Below are 26,340 nucleotides of genomic sequence, written 5' to 3'. Positions count from 1 at the left end.
CGCGACATTTCACATTCATATTTGTTGTTAGTCTGTGTTTCTTGTTCTTTTTGATGTGTACCAGCACTGGTTGTTCTTGTTCTTTGTGATGTATGCCATTCTCTGTGGTTTGAGATGATATCGCATTGTTGCTGTGGATTGCATCTTCCTGATGATTAATGACGTAAAGCATTTTTTCTTTTTTTTTTTTTTTTGTGGTTTTTGGGTCACACCCGGCAGTGCTCAGGGGTTATTCCTGGCTCCAGGCTCAGAAATTGCTCCTGGCAGGCACAGGAGGACCATATATGGGACGCCGGGATTCGAACCGATGACCTCCTGCATGAGAGGCAAACGCCTTACCTCCATGCTATCTCTCCGGCCCCAACGTAAAGCATTTTTTCATGTGCCTTTTGGCCATATGTATTTCTTAGAAGAAGATTCTGTTAATCTCTTCTTTCCTTTTTTTTTTTTTTGATGGGATCGGATATTTTTTGGTTAAGTTCTTGTTAAAAACTTGTTAATGTCTACCAGTACCTTGTATATCTTTGATATTCTATTCGCCCTTTGTCAAGTAGATGTTGGATGAATAATCTCTGCCATTTTGATGGTGACTTTTGTATCTTGGTCATTATTTCTTTTGAGGAGCAGAAGCTTCTAATTCTGATGTAGTTCAATCTGTTTATCTTTTCTTTCACTTGCTTGGTCTGTGGTATTTAGACCTTAAAGATGCACTTAACTTCAGTGTCATGGAAGCTAGTGGCATCCCTCCTCCACACACACAGTCTCCTTTTAGTTAATACAGCATTTTATACAAAGTGTGCAGTTGGTGTATTTGCATTGTAGATTGCAGATTTATTTTTATTTTTCCGTCCTTTATTCCTTTGCTGCTGTTTTTGAGATTACTAGGATTCGCACTGGATTGTAGTGCCTGAACTCTAGGTTATCGTGCTTTGGAGATGTCGTGTTAGGAATTTGTTGTAGAGTCAGGAATTCCATTCAAATGGCACTGCTCCTCTGTTTGCGCTCAGCATGTGCGACAGTGACTGAAATTGAACTCAGAATTGTTTGCTCACAAGGCAATGAAGTTACCACAAACTGTTTCTAGACCCTGAAAAGGATTTGTTTTTGTTTCTTTATCCTTGGTCTGCAGTGTCCTTGAAAATAATACCATTGATTCTGAAATTAGATGTTCATTTAAATGTCAGTTTTTCTATGCATGTAACCACTGAACTTTTTGGTATTGATTATATGTGATAAACCATATTTATATAAGGAACTGATTATCTTTTAACTTATTGAGATAACCATTATTAATAATATTAATAAACATTTTAGTGCCTGTCTCTGTTTTACATATTATTGATAATATTTAACTAAAATGTAAGGATCCTTTAAAAAGTTTACAAAATAAGGGCCAAAGTGGTGGCTCATTGGTAGGGCATTTGCCTTGCATGCGGCTGACCTAGGATGGACTGCGGTTTGATCCCCTTACATCCCATATGGTCCCCTAGCTAGGAGCGATTTCTGAGCACATACCCAGGAGTAACCCCTGAGCATCAATGGGTATGGCCTAAAAACCAAAAAACAAAAAATTACAAAATAGTATAAGTAATTTTATAACATAGATAAGAAAATGTTAAATCATGTACGTTAACGTAATTTATTTTTAATAACCAGAACATAAGCAATGTCATTTTGTCATTTAGTTAAAAACATATATTCTGCTATTTGTAACTTTTGAATTTTACTTTAAATTTTATTTATTTATTTATTTATTTATTTATTTATTTGGTTTTCTTTGGGTTGCAATCGGCAGTGCTTGGGTTACTCCTGGCTCTGTGCTCAGAAATTGCTTCTGGCAGGCTTGGGGGACCATATGGGATGCTGGAATTCGAACCACTGTCCTTCTGCATGCAAAGCAAAAGCCTTACCTCCATGCTATCCCAGATTTTATTATTTTCTGTGGGGAGGCCACACCTTCAATATTCAGGGGTTACTTTGGTTTCTGCACTTAGGAATTACTCCTGGTGGTGCTAAGAGAACCATATGGAATGCCAGGAATTGAATCCAGATCAATTGCTTTTAAGGCAAATGCCCTACACACTTCTGGAACTGGGGGACATCTCCCAAAGAAGGGAGGAAAATATAAAACAGAAATAGTGAAAATTAAAAAGTTAATGAAACAAAACAGTTTTAAAAGAGATGGGTGCATAGCCAGCTATATCAGAAAATGTTTCCTTACGCTTTAAGAATAAGGAATGAAAGAATTTTTTTCTCTCGTATATGGAAATATTGAACAGGCATAGTAAAGCTTATATTTTGAATTTTAATAAAATCTTGCATAATACATACACTGTTTTTCATGATAATTAAAATAATTCTGAGTTGTATCTGAATATTAAAAATATTAGTACTGGTAGGTTAGATGATGATGTGTTAGTAACTGCTTTTTTTTCCTAGTACTAACTGTAACTCAGTGTTTCCTACAGGTATTTTTAAAATCATATTTACAGAATTTAATAGGAAATTTCAAAAATTGGGTTTATATTTATATGTGTACATTTTTGAAAGACTTGGAAAATTGTTAGTTGCAAGGGAGCATGTATAGTTTGAAGAAGCCATTGTGTTTTGTTTCTGGATTAATACCTTATTCCCCTCTTTATTGATAGCTAAGCAATTCACAGTACTTTATATAAACTTACTTGGTTTGTAAAGTTAAGGTAATTGTTGGTATACACTGGATTTAATTTTATTTGATTCTTGGTATTTTAAATGTTCAAATTATCTATAATTTTATTACATGGTGATTATTTAGAACATAGGCAGTATTTTGAAAACTCACTGTTGATACAATATTTTTTTGTTGATACAATATTAAGATTTGTCAGAATATTTCATTGCACGAAATCAGCTATATACTGTATATACTTAGGTATACTTTAGAGATGTTTGTCATTAGGAATTGATTTGAAAACGTGGGATATAGAATATGGTCAAGTTAATTTTAATATTAAATTAAGGAAAGATGAGAAAAAGAAATAAACTGCAGAAAATGTAACTATGTCTTCCCCACTAAACTAACTTTCTGACCCCAATATCATACAGTTTTTAAAAGTAGAGTTTAGTGAGGCCAGGAGGATAGTATAAGAGATAAGACACAAGGCATACTATTTAACTCTGGTTTGATAAATGACACCAATAATATCATATAGTAGCCCTACTGACCCATAAGTACCATTGGGGTGAGCTTGGTGATCCCTGCCAGCACACAGCTTGAGTAGCACTACATATTTGGACTGTAGTATTGAGTTGCCAGCCTGGTTGACTAAGTATTGCAAAGAATGGTTTCTGGGCTCCCTGAACACTGCCTAGGAGACTGTGCAATCCCCACTCCCAACCCCACCCCAGGCAGATTGTAGAGAGAACTCCAATTTACTTTGGGAAGCAAATCTTAATTTTAATCTGTTAGATAATATATACTGTATTTTTTCATACTGTAAGATATACTCCCCCCCCCAAAAGATGGGGGAAAATGTTTGTGTGTCTTATGAAGTGAATTCTGCCTGGAGCTGAAGCCTAAGTGGTGTTTTTAATTTTCTCATGTAAAAATGAGTTAGGTAAATGTGTTTAACCAGCTGTGGACCTGCGTATTGTAAATATACTTCTGCCTTGCAGGCTGGTTGTTCCCAGCCGCCATCTCCTGCCGGCGTCTTGCATTGCACCATTTGTTTTAGAATAATTTTTTTTCTTCTTGTTTCCCTTGTCTAAAACCTATGTGTGTCTTATGGTCAGGTGCATCTTTCAGAGCGAAAAATACAGTAATAAGTTTGATAAATATAATCCATTCAATCTTACCAGCTCTTTTCTTTTAAAATTTTTATTGTAAACATTGTGATTTACAAAGTTCTTCATAGTTGGGTTTCAGACATACAGGGTATTAGGGCCAATCCCACCACTATTTGATTTTTGAATCTAAAAACCAATGATCAGGTTATATCTCAGCCTATCAATTCATAGATACATTATTTTCCTTTGAGTTTGTTTTAAAGGAGGTAATTGACTCTACCTGACTGTTTTCAGTTTAATACTAATTCCCCCCACCTTTTTTTTATGGTTTTTGAGTTACACCCGGCAGCGCTCAGGGATTACTCCTGGCTCTATGCTCAGAAATCGCCCCTGGCAGGCCTAGGGGACCATATGGGATGCCGGGATTTGAACTACTGTCCTTCTGCATGAAAGGCAAACGCCTTACCTCCATGCTATCTCTCTGGCTCCATAATTCCCCCCATTTTAATGTTTCTCTTTATTATCTATTGCTATATAACCAGTTACTTCAAAACTTAGTGGCTGAAGAAATGATTTTTGTATATTTTACTTTGTCCTTAAGAAATAAGCAGCATATGGGGCCAGAGAGAAGCACAGTGGTGGGCATTTGCCTTGTACACAGCCTATTCAGGATGAAAGGTGGTTCGAATCTGGCATTCCATATGGTCCCCTGTGCCTGTCAGGAGCGATTTCTGAACACAGAGCCTGGAGTAACCCCTGAGTGCTGCAGGTGTGACCTCAAAACAAGCAAAGAAAAGAAAAGAAATAAGCAGCATAGAAGATAGTTTTAATTCAGAATTTCTCAATTTTATTTGGGATTTGAGATCACATTGAAATTCAGGTGGTAGTTTTCTGATTTTAGGACAAAAGCTTCCAAATCATAGTTTTCGTAGCCGTTAACAAGCCTCAGGAGTCTGGCCAGAAGGATCTTGACACATGGGCTTTTTTACATCTGTGTTGCTGCTCACAGCCTGGTATTTTGCTTGCTCCAAAGCACAAGAAATCAGTGAGAGCCTACCAAAGAAAAATTAGTCAATTAATTTTATTAGTGATATTCCATTGTTCTGATAAGGTTTGTTCCTTAAAAATGAATCACAAAAAAAAAATGAATCACACAAAAAAAAATGAATCACAAAATTTACCTCGAATTCCATTCCTTAGAAATGAGTTTCCAAATCTTCACACTGGGTGGGGAGTAAATTATCAAGAGCTTGGGTCATTGTGGACCATTTTTGAGGTTGCCCTAACCTTCTCCTTTAAAATTTAAGCTTTTTTTTTTTTTATTGTTGCAGAATTGTTTCTTAAAATGAAAGTGTATGGGGAAGAAAGAGGTACAAATGTTAAGTAGGTAAGTGGGAGTTGTCCTTAGAGGAGGGTTTTTAGAAGTAACTAGAAAATTTAACCTACTATCCTTCTTCAGCAATTCCAAGTAGCATGATTATTAATAAATTTACCAATAAATATCATTCAAGAACATTAGTAAATACTTTTTTGTCATTACTTATTTTGAAGTTTATCAGCAGTTGCATTTGAAAGTTAGTTATTGCAATGGTTTAGACAAGTATTTGTATATTTTGCTACAAAAATATTATAAAGTTAGACATTAGATTATGGAAAGCAATTTATGTAAAACTTCAACAGCTTTTATTTTTTTTACTTTATTTAAAGAAAATGCATCACAGAGTAGACATTTGATCATAACACATTTGTCTCCAGATATCACAGTTATGAGATCACAGTTATTAAAAAAATAGAAGAAAAGATAAAAAAGAAGAGAAGAAAGAAATGTAAAAAAAGTAGTACGGTCCTGGAGAGATAGCACAACGGCGTTTGCCTTGCAAGCAGCCGATTCAGGACCAAAGGTGGTTGGTTCGAATCCCGGTGTCCCATATGGTCCCCCGTGCCTGCCAGGAGCTATTTCTGAGCAGACAGCCAGGAGTAACCCCTGAGCACTGCCGGGTGTGGCCCAAAAAACAAAAAAATAAAATAAAATAAAATAAAATAAATAAAAATAAAAAATAAATAATAAATAATAAAAGAAGTACAATGACAAATTGTTGTTTTTTCTTTTCTTTTTTTGGGGCCACATCCAGTGACACTCAGGGTTACTCCTGGCTATGTGCTTAGGAATTGCTCCTTTTTTAGGAAACCATATAGGACGCTGCGAATTGAACCCAGGTCTGTCCTGGGTCAGCCACTTGCAAGGCAAATCATGTCAACAAAAGGCATGCATTATAGCATTATATTAGTTTTCTTTTTCTCTTCTTTTTTTTTTTTTTTTTTTTTTTGGATTTTGGGTCACACCCATGATGTTAAGGTGTACTCCTGGCTAGGAACTCAGAAATCGCTCTTGGCTCAGGGGACAATATGGGAAGCCAGGGATCAATCCCAGGTCTGTCCTGGGTCAGCCACATGCAAGGCAAATGCCCTACCACTGTGCTATCACTGTGGCCCCTCATTCTCTCTTTTTTAAGTAGAGGCCGCTCCTCGTGATGCTTTCAGCTCCAGAGACTACTCTATGCAGTGAAATGAGATTTGAGGCCTTGAGTGTAGGTTTATTGGTTTTGGGTTGGCAATGCAGTGCTGCTCAGCCCCACAATGACAAATTCGTGGAAATTATTTTATCTCCAATGAGGTCATTAGGAAAAATATATTTGTTTTCAGATAACTGAGAGAAAAGCTATTAGAGCAGAAAGAAAATGTAAGAGAAGAAAGAAAATTTAAAAAGAAAGAAAACAAAAGCACAGTAGCAAGAAAATTTGTGAAAATTATTGTATCTCCAATGAAGTAATTAAGATAATGGGAGATACTTTAGTAAGCTCCTGTTGTTAGCTGTCCACTCTGTTACTTCATTTGTTTCCAAACATCAGTGGCCTTAGCTACACATTGGCATTTCAATTGATGTATTCCTCTAGGGATGACAGCATCAAAGAAATGAAGTTGTCCGGGAATTCAGTGTACTATTACTAATACAGACCTCTAAGAAGAAGGAGGTTGTGGGGGGAACGGTGCCTGCATTCACTCCACAAAAGCCCTGATGATAATGATAACAGCTCATATACCTGAAGTTTTGTCAGATTGGTATCTCTGCAGGGAACCATAGATGAGTCATGAGACAGGGCCATAGCCAAAGCGATGATTCTGGGTGATGGATGCAGCAGGCATAGCTTTGGCAGTGTAGAGGCTTGACTCAACCTCTCTGAGATTGCCAGCTTTCAGTTGTGTGGCTGGTGTCCCCATGATTTTTCACAGCTTGCTTTACATCTCTTTCAAGAAAAGAGTGATTCTATGAAACTGGAACATCTCTGACAGCTTTTAAAGTCTAAATAACTTTACTGAAGTAAATTTAAAATAATAGGTAAAAAGATAAATGGGACTACATCAGTTTTTATTTTTTAATTTTCAATGTTTTTGTTTTTGGGGCCCCATCCGGTGGTGATCAGGGGTTACTTCTGGCTTTGCATTCAAGAACTATTCCTGGTGGGCTCAGAGGACTATATTGGATGCTGGAATTTGAACCTGGGTGGGCCATGTGCAAGGCAAGTGCCTTACCAACTGTACTATCTCTTTGACTTGGGTCTTCTACATCAAGTTAAGAAGCTTCTAAAGCTTTCACTACTAAAGAAATAATGATCAGAATAAAAATACTTCCCTCACCATGTGGAAGAAGATATTTGCCTGCTATTCAGCTGATGAAGGTTTAATATCCAAGATATTTAAAGCACCAGTAAAATTTTACAAGAAATAACAACCAATGGCATTAAAAAAAATGGGGAGATGATGGACAGAAAAATTCCTAAAAGATTTATGGATATTCAAAAGACACATGAAAATTTTTTCTGCATCACTCATCATCAGAAATTGTCAATTAAAGCAACAAGATCACCTCAGACAAGTAAGACCCATCACAAAGATCAAGAATAACCAGTGTTGGAATGAATGTGGGAAAGAAAGGACTGTCATCCATTGCTGTTGGGAATGCTGGCTTGTCCAGTTCTTTGGGAAACAATATGGATACTTCTTAAAAAAACTAGGAATTGGTCCCCCAAATGTCCCACATTTTGGCATCTACCCCATGGGTCCAGAGGCTCTCTTCATAATAGACATTTACATTCTTATATTCATTACAACGTTGTTCACAATAGCCAAAATTTGGAAACTATCCACGTCTCTGAGAACAGATGACTGCATAATGAAATAATGATACATACATGCAGTCTAAACTACTGACTGAGGAAAGAAGCAGTCAAGCAACTTGCTACTTATTTAGATGGATCTAGATAGTATCCTGTTGAGCGAAGTTTGTTAGGAGAGGCACAGACACAAAACGATCTCTCGATATAGTAGGGAAATAATAAATGGCCAAAAGCAACAGAAACTGGAACTGGTTTTCACAAGGAAGCTTATCATAGGGAAGATTAAGGAATATAGAATAGAAGTACATGGGGCCTGGGCCGGCGAGGTGGCGCTAAAGGTAAGGTGTCTGCCTTGCAAGCACCAGCCAAGGAAGGACCATGGTTCGATCCCCTGGCGTCCCATACGGTCCCCCCAAGCCAGGGGCCACTTCTGAGCGCTTAGCCAGGAGTAACCCCTGAGCATCAAAGGGGTGTGGCCCCTCCCCCCAAAAAATAACCAAATAAAGAAGAAGTACGTGGGGCCGAACTGGGATGGCTGTGGAGGATCTTGGATACTCTGGTGGAAGGGATTGTGGTGTTGGGATGTGTTGTGCATGCAACACTCCCATTAACATTATTGTAAACTAGTGTGCCTAAAATAAAATAAAAAAAAATAACCAGCTGAATTTGTAGCCATGCAATTTATATAAATGTTTGATGATAGTGGTATACTTAGTGACTAAACATCTTACTCGATAACTATTTTCAGATTATATGTATTGAAAAATCTGAGAAAATAGTGGTGCTTGAAATTCAGTTTTAATACTAACATGTTCTTCTAACTTTCTCATCCACAGTGCTCTTAGTCATTAATGGATTACTTATTTTTCTTTGTATTCCAATAAAAAGAACCTTATTTCAGAATATAAGAACTTACGTTAATATAGACAATAAACTTTTGAGTGAAACTTAGCTTTTCTTTTAGTTTTAAGACTCTACAGATGTATAAAGTTGTTAGAGAATGATTCCTTTGTGTGTTTGTGATAAGTCTATTTCTAAAAGCTTTATATTAATTTTGTCATTACAACCATTTCGTGAAGTATGCTTTTCTCCTTATATTTTACCTCTCCCTATATTTTATATACCCTGTATTTCTATATTTTACCCTTCTTAAAGTCCTTATATTACATGAAAATAATTTTTGGCAACGACTTGATTTTAGATTCATTTGCATTGTGTTTTAAAAAGTGTACTTATTTTGTTGGTGTTTTTTATTTTGGGACACACATGTCTGCTCAGGGCTTATTTTAGACTCCCTGCTTCTATATCCTTTTTTTGTTTGTTTGTTTTGTTTTGGGGGGGTCACACCCAGCAGTGCTCAGGGGTTACTCCTGGCTCTACGTTCAGAAATCGCACCTGGCAGGGTCGGGGGACCATATGGGATGCTGGGATTTGAACTACCATCCTCCTGTATGCAAGGCAAACGGCTTTACCTCCATGCTATCTCTCCAGCCCCCTGCTTCTGTATCCTGATGGTGCTGTAGGGAACATGAGGTCCAGATGACTGAACTCTGGTTGTCCACGTGGAAGGCATGCATCTCACATACTGTGCTTTCTTTTCAGCCCCAAATTTGTATTTTTTACAGTTTAGTTCTTTATAAATTGATGCAGTGGACAAGATTAAAGGAAAGAAACATTTTTATTGGGAAGAGATGGTGTGTATAATTTTGAAATTTAGCGATTTGTGACTGATTTGTCTTAAAAATCTTTCTCTTTGTATGATGAGAAGGGAGAATCTGATGAGGAGAAACTAGAAGTAAGATTTTTCTGGAAAAGGAGGAGGCCTCTGGAGTAGGCAATTCCTCCTTTTCTTCCTTCGATACCTTCTTCCTTATTTCTATTCTTCCTACCTTTCCCATCCCTCTCCTCTTCTCCTTTTCCCTCTCTGTTATTCCCTTCCTCTTGCTCTTTCCTTCCATATCCAGCAGTTTTCAGGGTTTATTTCAAGCTAAAGGATCAGTCCTAGTGGTTCTCAGAGGACTGATCTTAATGGTATAATAAATCATTAATTTATTTAAAAAAATTAAGATTATTTGTGAAACACCTCCCCCAGATAAACCTTCATTACATGACTTTGCAGTAGTTTATGACCCATATATTAAGAAGCTAAGATCTATTTGATAAACAGTTTAAGGAGCAAAGAATAGTTTCTGTAACATTACTTACTAATCAAAATTATAATTCACTCATATTAAATAAAAATATTGAAGTAGAAGACCAAGCTTTAACATGAATAACAACTTTCTCCAACCATAATACCAAGTATTACAATTATTATTATTATTATTATCCCCTCGTGATGCCCAGGGGTTACTCCTGGCTATGCTTTTAGAAATCGCTCCTGGCTTGGGATGCCAGGGATCCAACCAAGGTCTGTCCTGGGTCAGCCTCGTGCAAGGCAAGAAGTGCCCTACAGCTGTGCCACCGCTCCGGTCCCAAGTATTACAATTTGAATCTTTTTGAGGGAGGGTGTTTGGTTTTCGGGCCTCACTTGGTGATGCTCAGGGGTTACTCCTGGCTCTGCACTCAGAAATTGCTCCAGGCTTGGGGGACCATATGGGGTGCAAACGCCCTACCACTGTGTTATTGCCTTGGGCCCCAGTCTTTTTATTTTTGTTTTTAATTTTGGCTTTTGGTTTTTGGGTCACATCCGGCAGTGCTCAGGGTTTACTCCTGGCTCTGTGCTCAGAAATCACGCCTGTCAGGCTCAGGAGACCATCTGCTGGGAATGGAACCTGGGTCCGTCTTGGGTCAGTTGCGTGCAAGACAAATGCCCTACTGCTATGCTATCTCTTCAGCTCTTACAATTTTAAATCTTAATCGAAAATTAGAAAATAATGGTGCTTAATAATCAAACCAGTAATCTAAATTTTTAAGCAAAATATAATGCCCAGGTCAAAGGTAATTGTTAAAGTATAGATTGATAAAATAAAGACATTTATTTTGAGCAGATGTTTTTCATAAAGTCTAGATTTTATAGAGTATATTTTTCATTAATGAATGTTTGATTTGGTTCTTTTATAGTTTGGGGCCACACCTAACTGTGCTTCTGGCTTACTCCTGGCTTTGTGTTCAGGGATTATTCCTTCCAGGTATCATATGTGATACTAGGGATCAGAGCTGAGTCCGCAGCATGCAAGGCCATCATCCTTATCTGTTACACTATTATCTTTACAGTTCCTTATTTGGTTCTTGATTACCAAGTACCTTTTTGATGTATGTGTAAAAGTAGTTTTTGGGAAAGAAATTTAGAGAGAGATGAGGGATAGGGAGGGAAAGTAGGAGGAAAAGAAGAGAGAGGGAGAGAGAAAAAAAGTTGAGTATCTTTTATGGATAAACACTATAATTATTAGAATCTACACATGCAAGGCAAGCATCCTGCCCTCCATACTTTCTCTGGTCCCCAAGGCTGGTTTCTTCAGTAAACTTCTGATTACCTTAAAATAATTCTAAGATATTTTAATTTTCTTTTAATTTAAAAATACCCATTTCATGTTCATTAGTTAAGTCCAAATGTAGACTTCATTTGATATTACCAAAGTCGTATATTACTAGTTCTTAAGACCTAAATGTATTTTAGCTCATGCCAGGGTTAATATATTTGTAGTAATACATTCATATTTATTGCCTTATTTTTCACTTAAAATAGAGAAAAACTTAACTAAAATTTTAGTTAATTAGGGGGTAGAGTGATAGTCTTGAAATTGGCCAACTTGAATTTGATCCCTGGTATCCCATTGGCCCCCTAAGCCTGCCAGGAGTGACCCCCGAGCACATACCCAGGAGTAAGTCCTGAGTACTGCCAAGTATGTCCCAAATTAAAAAAAAAAAGTTTTTAAAGCTAACTCGAATAGGTTTCTTGAAGGTATAGGCTATGAATATTTCACTGCATAGTGGTAAAAGGATTATTGAAACATTCCTGCTTCAGAAGAAGGATTTTTTTTTTGTAGTCTTCATTGTTATATCACATTTAAAATAAACACTGTTTGATGAATATGTATTGAGTTTAAGGTAGAGGAAATGAAGTGATAGTACAACAGCTGCATTGCATGCAGATGACCCAAGTTTGATCCTTGGTCTCCCATATGGTCCCCTGAGCACCTCCAGGAGTAATTCCTGCACGCAGGGTCAGAAATAACTCCTGAAAACCATCACATGTAACCCCAGAACAAAAGAAAAAAATAGTATGATATGGTTTTGAGGTTAGTGGTCTGCTGGGACCTATTTCTTTTTTGCATAAATAGGAATTTTTTAAAAAAATGTAGTGATGGGGCCGGGAAGGTGGCGCTGGAGGTAAGGTGTCTGCCTTACAAGCGCTAGCCAAGGAACGGACCGCTGTTCGATCCCCCGGCGTCCCATATGGTCCCCCCAAGCCAGGGGCGATTTCTGAGCACATAGCCAGGAGTAACCCCTGAGCGTCAAACGGGTGTGGCCCAAAAACCAAAAAAAAAAAAAAAAATGTAGTGATATCTGTTTTAGGCATTTTTTTTTGGTTTGTTTTTTTGTTTTTTGGGTCACACCCGGCAGTGCTCAGGGGTTATTCCTGGCTCCAGGCTCAGAAATTGCTCCTGGCAGGCACAGGGGACCATATGGGGCTCCGGGATTTGAACCGATGACCTCCTGCATGAAAGGCAAACACCTTACCTCCATGCTATTTCTCCGGCCCCAATGTTTTAGGCAATTTTTAAAAAAATTTAAATAGACAACATTTGCATTCTTTACCAGTGTCCTTCCAGATTGCCAGATTGGTTAGTATGCTTGGTTGTTTTAGCCTTAGTAATAAATGGAAAATATTCATCCTCTTCATTTGAAATGTTAAAGTTTGTTAGTTTATAGTGGCATTGTGCATACCAAATTTCTGTGCGTGCTAATGAAATTGGGTAAGAAATGGTATATTTTGCCTATGAAACTAGTTCCAAGGACTGGAACTAATACTTTGTGCCATGTAATGGGGCACCCAGGTCAGCCAGAGGCACCACATGGTAGGTAGTAAGCTTCCCTCCCCTGATTGCATCTTTCTATTAGTAGCCTTTGAATACTGCCAAAATGTGGCCCAGAAGCACAAGCAAAAATAAAAAGCTTCTTTCAATCAATGTATTATCCCAGCACTAATATTAAAATGTGATGTTTTAGTCATTTAATTATTTTGATAACTGATAGTTTTATGTTAAAATATAGATGTCACGATGAGTAGGAAATACAAAAAAATTACTGAAATCATTTTCTTTTCCTAGCATTTCTGATGATGCCAAAAATTCTTGATGGCTTTGTAGTTCATATATTGTTACTGTACTTAAAAATCTGTGCATGCACATATGGTTATTTGGAGAATTGACAACCTTTCCCCCTTAGTTCCACATGTGTTAAATCATCTCAAATAAAATTAAGTAATCTTCTTATTCTAATAGAGAAGAAAAAGCTGGATCACTTACCAGTAACTGGAGTTCTCCTATTGGGTAATCTCCACAGATCCACATTCTTTGAAGTTATTGTGAATGCCTCGAGGACCAAGGAAGCGTTGAAATTTCCCATTACAGGAAGGTAAGCAAGTGCACTGAAGCATGTCTCTAGCATCTCCTAAATCCCTTCCCCTCAACTTTCTTACATCTGCATCTGTACTGCATGCCCCCTCAGTTCCAGTGGATGCCTATCAGGAAGATTCTCATGTTGGACAGAAGGGCAAGAGAGGTGGATCTGTGAGGGAAAAGACCCAATAGGATAACTCAAGTTACTGGTAAGTAATCTGGTTTTCCAAACTTGAGAATTTTTTTCCCCACTCAAGTTTCTTCTCTTAACAAAATTCACTAACAGGAAAAGGATTTTGGATAGATTTTCTTTCTAAAGTTTGATTTGGATTGTGCGATTTATTGTATGGCTGACCAAAACCAAGTTCTTAATATGAAAAAAAGGCCTTGAGTTTTAGATTTTATAATTTCTATAATATCTCTAAAAACGTATGCATATTACCTTTTTGTTAAGTTGTGTAATCTTTAAGGAATGCATCTCATGTGTGGAGGGTAGTATCTCTTATGGGGAGGTATTCAGTCTTCATTCTTTGTTTCTTTAGGTGCCAGATAGTTCATGAAAGGTTAGACTTGAACAGTTTTTTCTCATTCTTATTCTCCATTAGTACCAAATTGCCATTTTAAGGGCATTTTTAGCAGGTAAAGAGCTTATCATGCTGCTCTGTGCTAGTTATTTATAACATCTGCATATATAATTCTTTCATCAACTAGTCCCATCCTGTTACCTAGCCTAATTTTCTTCAATTGAGACTTTTTTTTTGGGGGGGGGTATTACTTGCCTGTATACTTATATTTATGCTTTGTTTGGTGCCTTTGAATTTTCTTTCTTTCTTTCTTTTTTTTTTTTTTGATTTTTGGGTCACACCCATTGGTGCTCAGGGGTTACTCATAGCTCTGCGTTCAGGAATTATTCCTGGCAAAGTCTTGTGACCATATGGGAAGTTGAGGATCAAACCTGGGTCAACTGTGTGCAAGGCAAATGCCTTCTGCTGTGCTATCACTCTGACCCCTCCATTTTCTTTAAATTATGTTTTGTCCATCTTTCTCTGAAGCTGAAGTCAGCCCTATCTAATACATAACTCTTTTTGTATGAGAATTTCAATGTTTCCTTAAAGGAAATAGAGTAGCAAGAGAATTTTAATAAATCTTAGAATCTGATTATTTGGAACAGGACACAGTAGCACTAAAAATACTCTTGTTAGCTTTTACTTGATTACATATTCATCTTGAACTATGTGATTATAGACACAATTGCAGATTATAGGCATCGTTCTTATCTATAGTTTAGCTTTTTTAGTAACTTCAGTTTGTAGTACTGTATTTCTGGATACAATTTTTTTAAACTTTATTTTTATTAATTTATTGATTGATTGGTTGTTGGGCCACATCCAGCAGTGCTCAAAGATTACTCCTGGCTTTGCACTCAGAAATCACCCTGGCAGGCTGGGGGAACCATATGGAATGCTGGGAATTAAACTGGGTTTCTCCTGGGTTGGCCGCATGCAAGGCAAACACCATACTGCTGTGCTTCCTGGCCCCGGGAATGAAGTTTTTGGTTTGTGTTGGCAGACAGAAGTTTGGGTGCTATTCCTGGCAATGATAGGTCTGTAATCCAAGAGCCTTAGTGCCAAAGACTTCACCTAGTGATTCTTGGAAGACCATGTGGTATTGGGATCTACAGAGGCTAGATGCATACTTAGCTATGTCCTAACCACTGTATTATTTCCCAAACCCTAATATAAAATTTTTTTGGGGGGGCCGGAGAGATAGCATGGAGGTAAAGCGTTTGCCTTTCATGCAGAAGGACGGTGGTTTGAATCCTGGCATCCCATATGATCCCCTGAGCCTGCCAGGGGCGATTTCTGAGCGTAGAGCCAGGAGTAGCCTTTGAGCACAGCTGGGTGTGACCCAAAAAAACAAAACAAAAAAACCCAGAACAAATAAAATTCCTTTTTTTTTTGGACTTTGGGCCACACCGGGTGATGCTCAGGAGTTACTCCTGGCTCTAAACTCAGAAATTGCTCCTGGCTTGGGAGACCATATGGGACACTGGGGATTGAACCAGGTTCCTCGGGGATTGGCCATGTGCAAGGCAAATGCCCTTCTGCTGTGCTATCACCTCGGCCCCACCTGATATAAAACTCTTAAATTGGGTTATATGCTCTTTGACAATGGCTCTGATGTTATTTTATTTTTAACATATTTACTTATTTTATTTCCATTTCTTTTTACATTATTATCTTCCATATACTTTGTATATTTATTTTTATTTGAAGCACCATTTACTTGTTAATGGTAGAGTTTCGTGTGTATTATTTTAACGTCACATTCTGCACCATAGTGTTCATTTCCCTTACCAGATTTCATTGTTTTCAGTACTATTTATTTTATTTTACGTTTTTTTTTGGCTACACCTGATGGCTCTGTGCTCAGAAATTGCTCCTTGTAGGCACGGGGGACCATATGGGATGCTGGGATTTTTAACCACTGTCAGTCCTGGGTCAGCCACATGCAAGTCAAACACCCTACCGCTGTGCTATCTCTTTGGCCCCAAATTGTAAAAAATTTTGTTTTGGGTCACACCCGGCGGTGCTCAGGGGTTACTCCTGGCTGTCTGCTCAGAAATAGCTCCTGGCAGGCACGGGGAACCATATGGGACACCGGGATTTGAACCAACCACCTTTGGTCCTGGATCGGCTGCTTGCAAGGCAAACGCCGCTGTGCTTTCTCTTCGGGCCTAATTGTAAAATTTTAATTTAAAAGGATTTAAAAGATCTGAACATTGTATTAAAATCATTTAACATGTTGACCAATATGTTACATTCTCAGTTGGAGTTCTTTTTTGAAATTTTTATAACATTGTGACTTGCTAAGTTTTTTATAGTTGAGATTCAGGCATACATTGGTAGGCACCTTTTTAAATTTGGTTATTAAAGTTTGAGTTTCATGATATCAGTATTGCTGACTCTGTATTTTTGATATTTAGGGTCTGTTTATTTAACTTTACAGATGTACTTCTGCTCCCTTGACCCTTAATCCTCATTATTTCTCATGTGTATTTCTTCCTTACACCCCCTTTCTTTCTTCCCTCCCTCTTTCATCCTTCCTTCCATTTGTTTATTCACTTATTCATTTATTTATTTTTTTGGTTTTGGGTCATGCCCAGTGGTTCTAGGGGTTATCCCTGGCTCTGCACTTAGGAACTCCTCCTGGTTGTGCTTTGGAGCATAGGAGTCAGCTGCATACAAGGCATTTGTCTTAGCCATTGTACTATCTTTCTGGTCCTCTATTATTTCTTTTCTTATCAGTCCTATACTGAGGAATCAAGGGTGATCTATACAAGCTATTATTTTTGGTTTTGGGGCCATACCCATTGCTGCTCAGGAGTTAATCTTGGCTTTGTGCTCAGAAATCAATCGTGGCAGAATCGGGGGACAATATGAGATGCCTGGGATTGAACCAGGGTCTGCTGTATGCAAGGCAAAAATGCCCTACCCACTGTGCTGTTGCTCAGACCCCCATGAACAATTTTAAACAATTGCCCTTCTTTATCCAGTTATTCTACATATCACATATAAGCGATATTCTGATTTTATCTTTTTTCTAGCTTTCATATCTTCAATTTCCATCTATGTTGCAACAAATTGTATGATTTCATTATTCCTTATAGCTTACATTATTTCTTCATTGTGTGAGTGTATACACACATATTTGTTTTTCTTTTGGCTTAGTTCACTGAACATGCTATCTTTTAATTCCAACCAGGATGCAATAGATGGCATGATAGCATCATTCTTTATAATATTGTTTATTATTTCATTATGCAAAGTTATACACACATACACCCACATCTTCATGATTCACTCCTCTGTTGTTGGACATTTAAGTTAATTCCAAACCTCAGTTATTGTACTGAGAGCTGCAATGAATAATGGTATGCATACTTCCGTTTGAGTGAATGTTTTTCTGTCTTTAGTATAGATGCCAAAAAGTGAGACTAGTGATTCATAGGGCAGCTCAGCTCTGCGTTTACTGAAAAACTCCCATACTGTTTTCCATTGAGGTTGGGCCATACATTTCCACCAGCAGTGGAAAAATTCCCACCAGTCCAGGTTATTCCCAATGTTTTTGATACCTGCCATTCTCACTGGTGTAAGATGTTACCTCATTTCTTGGATTTCCCTAATGATAAGTTAAGTGATGATGAGCATTTTTTATGTGCCTGTTGGACATCTACTGGTCTTCTTAAGAGAAGTGTCTATTCCTTGACTTCATTTTTGATGTGGACTTTATGTTTTTTGGGGTTAATCTTTGTGAGTGCTTTGTATATGTGGATATTCTTTATCTGATGTGTTGAGTGCAAATATTTTCTCTTATTCAGTTAATTGTCTTTTTGTTTTAATTCATGTTTCTTTTGCCACACAGATACTTTTTTTCTTTTTGTTTTTGTTTTTGGGTCTCACCTGGCAGTGCTCAGGGGTTGCTGGGTTACTCCTGGCTCCACGCTCAGAAATCGCTCCTGGCAGGCTTGGGGGACCATATGGGGTGCCGGGATTCAAACCGATGACCTTCTGCATGAAAGGCAAATGCCTTACCTTCATGCTATCTCTCCGGCCCCACAGATACTTTTTATTTGATGAAGTCACTTTGTTTAATATTGTTTCGGTAGCCTTTGCCGTGGCATTGTGTTGTTGAAGACTCCTTTGTAGTTTTGGTCTTGGAATGTTCTGCCTATGGTTTCCCCAGTGTAATTTAGAGAATCAGTTTTTTACTATATAAATAAAACTGGTTATGGGCTTCTTATACATAATTTTTACTATCTTGAAGAGGTTATTTCCATGCCTATTATACTGAGGGTTTTAATCATGAACAGGAACATGTCAGAAGCTTTCTCTGCATTGATACGATCATGTGATTTTTATTTTTCCTTTTACTGATCTGGTGTATGATGTTGATTTTCTTTTTTTTTGGTTTTTGGGTCACACTCGGCAGCACTCAGAGGTCACTCCTGGTTCCATGCTCAGAAATCGCTCCTGGCAGGCACAGGGGACCATATGGGATGCTGGGATTTGAACCAATGACCTTCTGCATGAAAGGCAAACGCCTTACCTCCATGCTATCTCTCCAGCCCCAATTGATTTTCATATATTGAATCATCCTTACATGCTGAAGATAATACCCACCTGATCATGATGTATGATTTTTTTTTTTGATATGCTGTTGGATTAATTTGCTAAGATTTTTTTTTTCTTTTGGGCCATTTGGGTCGAGGCCACACATGGTGGTACTCAGGTCTTACTCCTGGCTCTGAGTATACTAATCACACCTTGGAGTGCTTGGGGGGACGAATGATATAGGATGCTAGGATTGAATCCAGGCTAGTCACATGCAAGGCACATGCCCTTTCCACTATGCTGTTGCTCTGATCCTTGGTTTGCTAATATTTGGTTGAGGATTTTTGCATCAATATCATCAGAGAGATTAGTCAATTTTCTCATTTGGTAGTATCTCTGATAGCTTTAGATACAAGTGAAATGCTAGCCCCCTAGAAAATATAAAGGAGGTTCTCAGTTTCTTCAATATTTTGGAAGAATTTAAGGATAACTGGCAGTAAATAAATACCTGAATGTCTGATGAAACTCACCTGTAAAGTCATCTGGGCCTGGGCTTTTATTGTTAGGGAGATTCTTAATTATTTTTTCATTTTCCTTGCTTATCATTGGCCTGTTTAGGCCATCTACTTTCTCCTCATTTTTTTGTGGGAGATTACGTATTTCTAGAAATCTTCCTATTTCTTCTGAGTTTTCTAGCGTAAAAGAACAAAATAGCTCATAGTAAGTTCTCATGATGTCTTAAATTTCTAGAGTTAGTTTCTCATTGTTCCACAGTGTTGTGGGTATTAATGATGGTCGTTTAGATTCCCAGTTACTTGAGAACTGATTTGTTGAGTTGTTCCAGATTGCTACTGATGTCTGGTGTTCTATTTTCCTTCTTATGTAGTGCTACATTTTTAAAATAAATTTTTTTTTATTAAGCACTTTGTGATTTACAAAGTTTTCCATATTTGAGTTTCAGACATAAAATGTTTCAGGACCAACCCATCACCAGTATCGATTTCTCCCTACCAATATTCTCACAGTCCATCCCATAGCACCACGCCTGCCATCATAACAACCATTTTAAGTTTTGTTGTTAAAGTTTAGGTATCATTATGTCATTGTTGTTAACTCTGGCTTGGATATTTGGTACAGTTCTTTCTTAACATACCAATCCACGTGAGACCTCTTAACCCCTGTCCCCCATCCTTTCATATTTGTGTTCCTCCTCCTCCATTCATTTTTTTTTTCCTTTCCTCACTCTACTCTGGGACCTAGAGTGTTCTTATGTAGTGATATTTGAATGTGTCCAGAAAATCACTGACTAGCTATTCAGTTGACTTAAGTCAGATTTAAGATGGATACTGTCTGAGAAATAGGAGAGCCACATCCCTCCCGCTCCCAATATAAGAGAGGTATATTGAAGTGCTTTCTAAGCTATCATACATGCAGTTTTGTGTTTGGAAGATAGAGCTGAAAATGGGCTAATGAGCATGGAGGGGGGGCAGAATACAGCCAATCAGGAGAGAGGATGTATCATCTCCAGGCTATCAGAAATAGGGCTACAGGGGTAGGTTTTTCAGGGTGAGGCCAAACTGTTCAGTAGTATTTGCTTTTTAAAATCAGCGAGTAAGATTAAACCATAGCCATTGAAAAATTAGTTTTCATATACCTTCATGAATCTAAGTATTAGTTTTTTATTCACAAAATAGATTATATATTTAAATATATTATCTATAGATTATATAATTAAATGTATTTAAATATATTTTTAAATTTTTGTGGGGGCCATACCCAGTGATGGACAGACAGGAGTTACTCATGGTGATGCTCAGGGAAACAGACCGGATCCCAGGAATTGAACTTGGGTTGGCTGTGTGTGTGTGTGTGTGTATGGCAACCCTATTATCTCTATAGCCCCTCCTTTGGTTTATTAATCATATTTGTACTCACTGTAGAATTAAAATTTTTTTTTTATAATTTTTTATTATGAATTATGAGAACAAAAGATGCAAAGAAAGAGGATAAGGTAAAGTTACAGTGGAAGGACAATCACCCATAACATAATTATCAGAAGAAGTCCCCTTGCTGATATCTTAACTTTGAATTTTCACCAAAGAAAGTTAAGATAAATAAAACAGAATCCATGTGCAATTACTTTTTCCCTCAAGTCCCCAGATTGTAGCACATTATAATATTTCTTAACAGCACACAAGGCAATCTAAAGCCATCAAACTTACGTAACTCCTTAAACATTAGAGGCATAGTGTTTTTTACATTTCCATGTACATGCATATTAGCTTAAGTTAACCTCAAATTTTAAGTGGGTGTGTTTTAAGGATTAGAGTCAAAGGAGCACAGTAAAAACGATGTTAGAGTGGCAATTGTTGTTTGCATAGGCCCACCAAAATATGAGAGGCATGGAAAGGAATAGCCTTGGCCTAAATACAAAGAGATCCTACCCCTGAAGTTTCCTGGCATAAGACCAGCTCTAGGCCTCAGGAAAGTTATCGTTCGCTCCAAGACATTGTCCGTAGCGCCAACACACTTATCACACAGTCTCTGTTGTTGGTCTCATGTTTCTGTATTAAAGATTCTGGAATCTGCATGTCCTACATTGAAGTCATGATGAGGAGTGCCTTCTCGTTTCACCTCACCATGAAAGGGGAATGCAGGAAGCCCTGTCCTATAAGCAGGTTGTTGTTGTTGTTAAGTCTTCTCAGTGTTAAAGGAAGTCTCTTTTGAGCAGGACGATGTCTGAGCAGTGGTAGGGTCTTCCGTGGTAGAGGATTGCTTCCAGGTGATGTTATAGACAAACCTCACCATAAAGGGGCAATACAGCAAGCCCTGTCCAGTAAACAGGTCATTGTTCTTGTTGTCTTCTCAGTGCTAAGGGATGTCTCTTTTGAGTAGATCGATGTCAGAGCAGCTGTAGGGTCGTCCCTGGTACAGGAATGCCTCCGGGTGATGTTATATACAACCTTGGATGTTTTGTAAATGTCTTCTGTAGATCAAGGGGTAAATGGAGAATGTCCATTCTTCTGAGGCCTGTGCCAGGTCTTTATGTCAATGTTCAGGGTGTAAGGTCTCATTGTACTACAAGATTTGTGTGTTCCCCTTTCTATTAGATAAGAACTTATTGGTATGTATAGTATTTTCCCATGTCAGTGTGCCTACGCAAACAAGATATAAAGCCACGTGGTGCTATCAGATATATGGGGGCATAAGAACATTTCCAACAAGACCCATGACTTGGTTCAAACATAAGTATTAAACTGAGGGATTCTTTCACACCAAATTCCATATTGAGCAGTTCACAAAGAGAAGATAAAAAAAAAATGGGGGGGGATCATCACTGTATAAGAAAGTATTTAGCAAAAGTTATAGCCGTCAAAGAAAACACCCATAAAATGTTGAAAAGATATGTGTCCTTTTTATGCCTTTAAAAATAGTTGTGTGGGTGTTAACTCTAGGGCACCACTTTGGTCTGTGAATTAGGACTCAAGAGTACTTAAGTTAGAAAGGGTAAAAAAGGAGTAATGATGATAGGAGTTAAAGAAGTTAAAGAGAAATATGAACTTATGAAGGGGTATGCAAAAGGGCAGAGTACAAAATGGACATTCTGCATACATAAAAAACATAATTCAATGATAGTGAGTACTAGTAATGTTTCTTGTGAGAGTACTATTAATGTTTTTTTGTGCGCGCGGGGGCTATCGCCCCCGCACGATTTTGAAAATGTAGACTGGACAGAGATTACCAGTGCCAAACCTCCTCCTGCCTGACTCCCGGCTCCCAGGAAGGAGAGATCCTTCAAGAAGCTGGGAGAACAGAAGTTCAGAGCCCCACCCAGACCCTCCCTATGGAGCCGCATGGATAGTGGGGGAAGGCCTAGGGTCCTTCAAGCTCCACCAAGGGACCCAACTCACCGGCTAGCCCAGGGGTGTGGCCCGGGGAAGCCCTGGAGATCTGGAGCAAGGCGGCAGAGGGGTGCTGGGGTTACCCAAATCCCGCACCCCCCCTAGGCCTGGCCAAGCAGGCCACCGGCATGGCGTGGGCCTGCCAAACCTCCTCCTGCCTGACTCCCGGCTCCCAGGAAGGAGAGATCCTTCAAGAAGCTGGGAGAACAGAAGTTCAGAGCCCCACCCAGACCCTCCCTAAGGAGCCGCATGGATAGTGGGGGGAAGGCCTAGGGTCCTTCAAGCTCCACCAAGGGACCCAACTCACCGGTTAGCCCAGGGGTGTGGCCCGGGGAAGCCCTGGAGATCTGGAGCAAGGCGGCAGAGGGGTGCTGGGGTTACCCAAATCCCGCACCCCCCCTAGGCCTGGCCAAGCAGGCCACCGGCATGGCGTGGGCCTGCCAAACCTCCTCCTGCCTGACTCCCGGCTCCCAGGAAGGAGAGATCCTTCAAGAAGCTGGGAGAACAGAAGTTCAGAGCCCCACCCAGACCCTCCCTAAGGAGCCGCATGGATAGTGGGGGAAGGCCTAGGGTCCTTCAAGCTCCACCAAGGGACCCAACTCACCGGCTAGCCCAGGGGTGTGGCCCGGGGAAGCCCTGGAGATCTGGAGCAAGGCGGCAGAGGGGTGCTGGGGTTACCCAAATCCCGCACCCCCCGTAGGCCTGGCCAAGCAGGCCACCGGCATGGCGTGGGCCTGCCAAACCTCCTCCTGCCTGACTCCCGGCTCCCAGGAAGGAGAGATCCTTCAAGAAGCTGGGAGAACAGAAGTTCAGAGCCCCACCCAGACCCTCCCTAAGGAGCCGCATGGATAGTGGGGGAAGGCCTAGGGTCCTTCAAGCTCCACCAAGGGACCCAACTCACCGGCTAGCCCAGGGGTGTGGCCCGGGGAAGCCCTGGAGATCTGGAGCAAGGCGGCAGAGGGGTGCTGGGGTTACCCAAATCCCGCACCCCCCCCTAGGCCTGGCCAAGCAGGCCACCGGCATGGCGTGGGCCTGCCAAACCTCCTCCTGCCTGACTCCCGGCTCCCAGGAAGGAGAGATCCTTCAAGAAGCTGGGAGAACAGAAGTTCAGAGCCCCACCCAGACCCTCCCTAAGGAGCCGCATGGATAGTGGGGGAAGGCCTAGGGTCCTTCAAGCTCCACCAAGGGACCCAACTCACCGGCTTGCCCAGGGGTGTGGCCCGGGGAAGCCCTGGAGATCTGGAGCAAGGCGGCAGAGGGGTGCTGGGGTTACCCAAATCCCGCACCCCCCCCTAGGCCTGGCCAAGCAGGCCACCGGCATGGCGTGGGCCTGCCAAACCTCCTCCTGCCTGACTCCCGGCTCCCAGGAAGGAGAGATCCTTCAAGAAGCTGGGAGAACAGAAGTTCAGAGCCCCACCCAGACCCTCCCTAAGGAGCCGCATGGATAGTGGGGGAAGGCCTAGGGTCCTTCAAGCTCCACCAAGGGACCCAACTCACCGGCTTGCCCAGGGTGTGGCCCGGGGAAGCCCTGGAGATCTGGAGCAAGGCGGCAGAGGGGGTGCTGGGGTTACCCAAATCCCGCACCCCCCCTAGGCCTGGCCAAGCAGGCCACCGGCATGGCGTGGGCCTGCCAAACCTCCTCCTGCCTGACTCCCGGCTCCCAGGAAGGAGAGATCCTTCAAGAAGCTGGGAGAACAGAAGTTCAGAGCCCCACCCAGACCCTCCCTAAGGAGCTGCATGGATAGTGGGGGAAGGCCTAGGGTCCTTCAAGCTCCACCAAGGGACCCAACTCACCGGCTTGCCCAGGGGTGTGGCCCGGGGAAGCCCTGGAGATCTGGAGCAAGGCGGCAGAGGGGTGCTGGGGTTACCCAAATCCCGCACCCCCCCTAGGCCTGGCCAAGCAGGCCACCGCCATGGCGTGGGCCTGCCAAACCTCCTCCTGCCTGACTCCCGGCTCCCAGGAAGGAGAGATCCTTCAAGAAGCTGGGAGAACAGAAGTTCAGAGCCCCACCCAGACCCTCCCTAAGGAGCCGCATGGATAGTGGGGGAAGGCCTAGGGTCCTTCAAGCTCCACCAAGGGACCCAACTCACCGGCTTGCCCAGGGGTGTGGCCCGGGGAAGCCCTGGAGATCTGGAGCAAGGCGGCAGAGGGGTGCTGGGGTTACCCAAATCCCGCACCCCCCCTAGGCCTGGCCAAGCAGGCCTCCGGCATGGCGTGGGCCTGCCAAACCTCCTCCTGCCTGACTCCCGGCTCCCAGGAAGGAGAGATCCTTCAAGAAGCTGGGAGAACAGAAGTTCAGAGCCCCACCCAGACCCTCCCTAAGGAGCCGCATGGATAGTGGGGGAAGGCCTAGGGTCCTTCAAGCTCCACCAAGGGACCCAACTCACCGGCTTGCCCAGGGGTGTGGCCCGGGGAAGCCCTGGAGATCTGGAGCAAGGCGGCAGAGGGGTGCTGGGGTTACCCAAATCCCGCACCCCCCCTAGGCCTGGCCAAGCAGGCCACCGGCATGGCGTGGGCCTGCCAAACCTCCTCCTGCCTGACTCCCGGCTCCCAGGAAGGAGAGATCCTTCAAGAAGCTGGGAGAACAGAAGTTCAGAGCCCCACCCAGACCCTCCCTAAGGAGCCGCATGGATAGTGGGGGAAGGCCTAGGGTCCTTCAAGCTCCACCAAGGGACCCAACTCACCGGCTTGCCCAGGGGTGTGGCCCGGGGAAGCCCTGAGATCTGGAGCAAGGCGGCAGAGGGGTGCTGGGGTTACCCAAATCCCGCACCCCCCCCCTAGGCCTGGCCAAGCAGGCCACCGGCATGGCGTGGGCCTGCCAAACCTCCTTCTGCCTGACTCCCGGCTCCCAGGAAGGAGAGATCCTTCAAGAAGCTGGGAGAACAGAAGTTCAGAGCCCCACCCAGACCCTCCCTAAGGAGCCGCATGGATAGTGGGGGAAGGCCTAGGGTCCTTCAAGCTCCACCAAGGGACCCAACTCACCGGCTTGCCCAGGGGTGTGGCCCGGGGAAGCCCTGGAGATCTGGAGCAAGGCGGCAGAGGGGTGCTGGGGTTACCCAAATCCCGCACCCCCCCTAGGCCTGGCCAAGCAGGCCACCGGCATGGCGTGGGCCTGCCAAACCTCCTCCTGCCTGACTCCCGGCTCCCAGGAAGGAGAGATCCTTCAAGAAGCTGGGAGAACAGAAGTTCAGAGCCCCACCCAGACCCTCCCTAAGGAGCCGCATGGATAGTGGGGGAAGGCCTAGGGTCCTTCAAGCTCCACCAAGGGACCCAACTCACCGGCTTGCCCAGGGGTGTGGCCCGGGGAAGCCCTGGAGATCTGGAGCAAGGCGGCAGAGGGGTGCTGGGGTTACCCAAATCCCGCACCCCCCCTAGGCCTGGCCAAGCAGGCCTCCGGCATGGCGTGGGCCTGCCAAACCTCCTCCTCAGAATTAAAATTTTAATTAAAAACTGGTTATAGAGGGGCCAGAGAGATAGCACAGCAGTAGGGCGTTTGCCCAGCTGACCTAGGACCAACAGTGGTTTGAATCCCTGCATCCCATATGGTCCCTCATGCCTGCCAGGGCGATTTCTGAGTGCAGATCCAGGAATAACCCTGAGCATGGCTGGGTATAACCCCCAAACCAAAAAAAACCCAAAAACAAACAAAAAAAAAAACTGGTTATAGAAAAATACAGTATAAACTTATCTGACAGGATTAAAAAAAGGTCATGCTTGGGGGAAGTTTAGGGGCTGCACTTGGTTGTACTTAGGGCTTACTCCTGTCTCTGATCACTCCTGTGTGGTACTAAGGATTGGAGCTGGGTTTACTGCATGAAA

The 26,340-nt window shown here is 41.6% G+C and overlaps 1 protein-coding gene across 2 annotated transcripts in view; it reads left to right on the top strand.

Annotated features, from left to right (window-relative positions):
• Positions 1 to 26,340, top strand: part of YAF2 (YY1 associated factor 2) — a 92,872-nt gene that overhangs the window by 24,464 nt on the left and 42,068 nt on the right. Inside the window, exon 3 of one of the 2 annotated variants that reach the window (XM_049783860.1) lies at positions 13,449 to 13,520. The exons of the other annotated variant lie outside the window; for it this stretch is intronic. Coding sequence (XP_049639817.1) covers positions 13,449 to 13,520 — 72 coding nt within the window. The remainder of the gene's footprint in view (positions 1 to 13,448; positions 13,521 to 26,340) is intronic. 2 annotated transcript variants of the gene reach the window in all.

The sequence above is a fragment of the Suncus etruscus genome, chromosome 11 (assembly GCF_024139225.1).
Source record: "Suncus etruscus isolate mSunEtr1 chromosome 11, mSunEtr1.pri.cur, whole genome shotgun sequence".
NCBI lineage: Eukaryota > Metazoa > Chordata > Mammalia > Eulipotyphla > Soricidae > Suncus > Suncus etruscus.
This window is presented reverse-complemented; position numbering and strand designations above follow the sequence as displayed.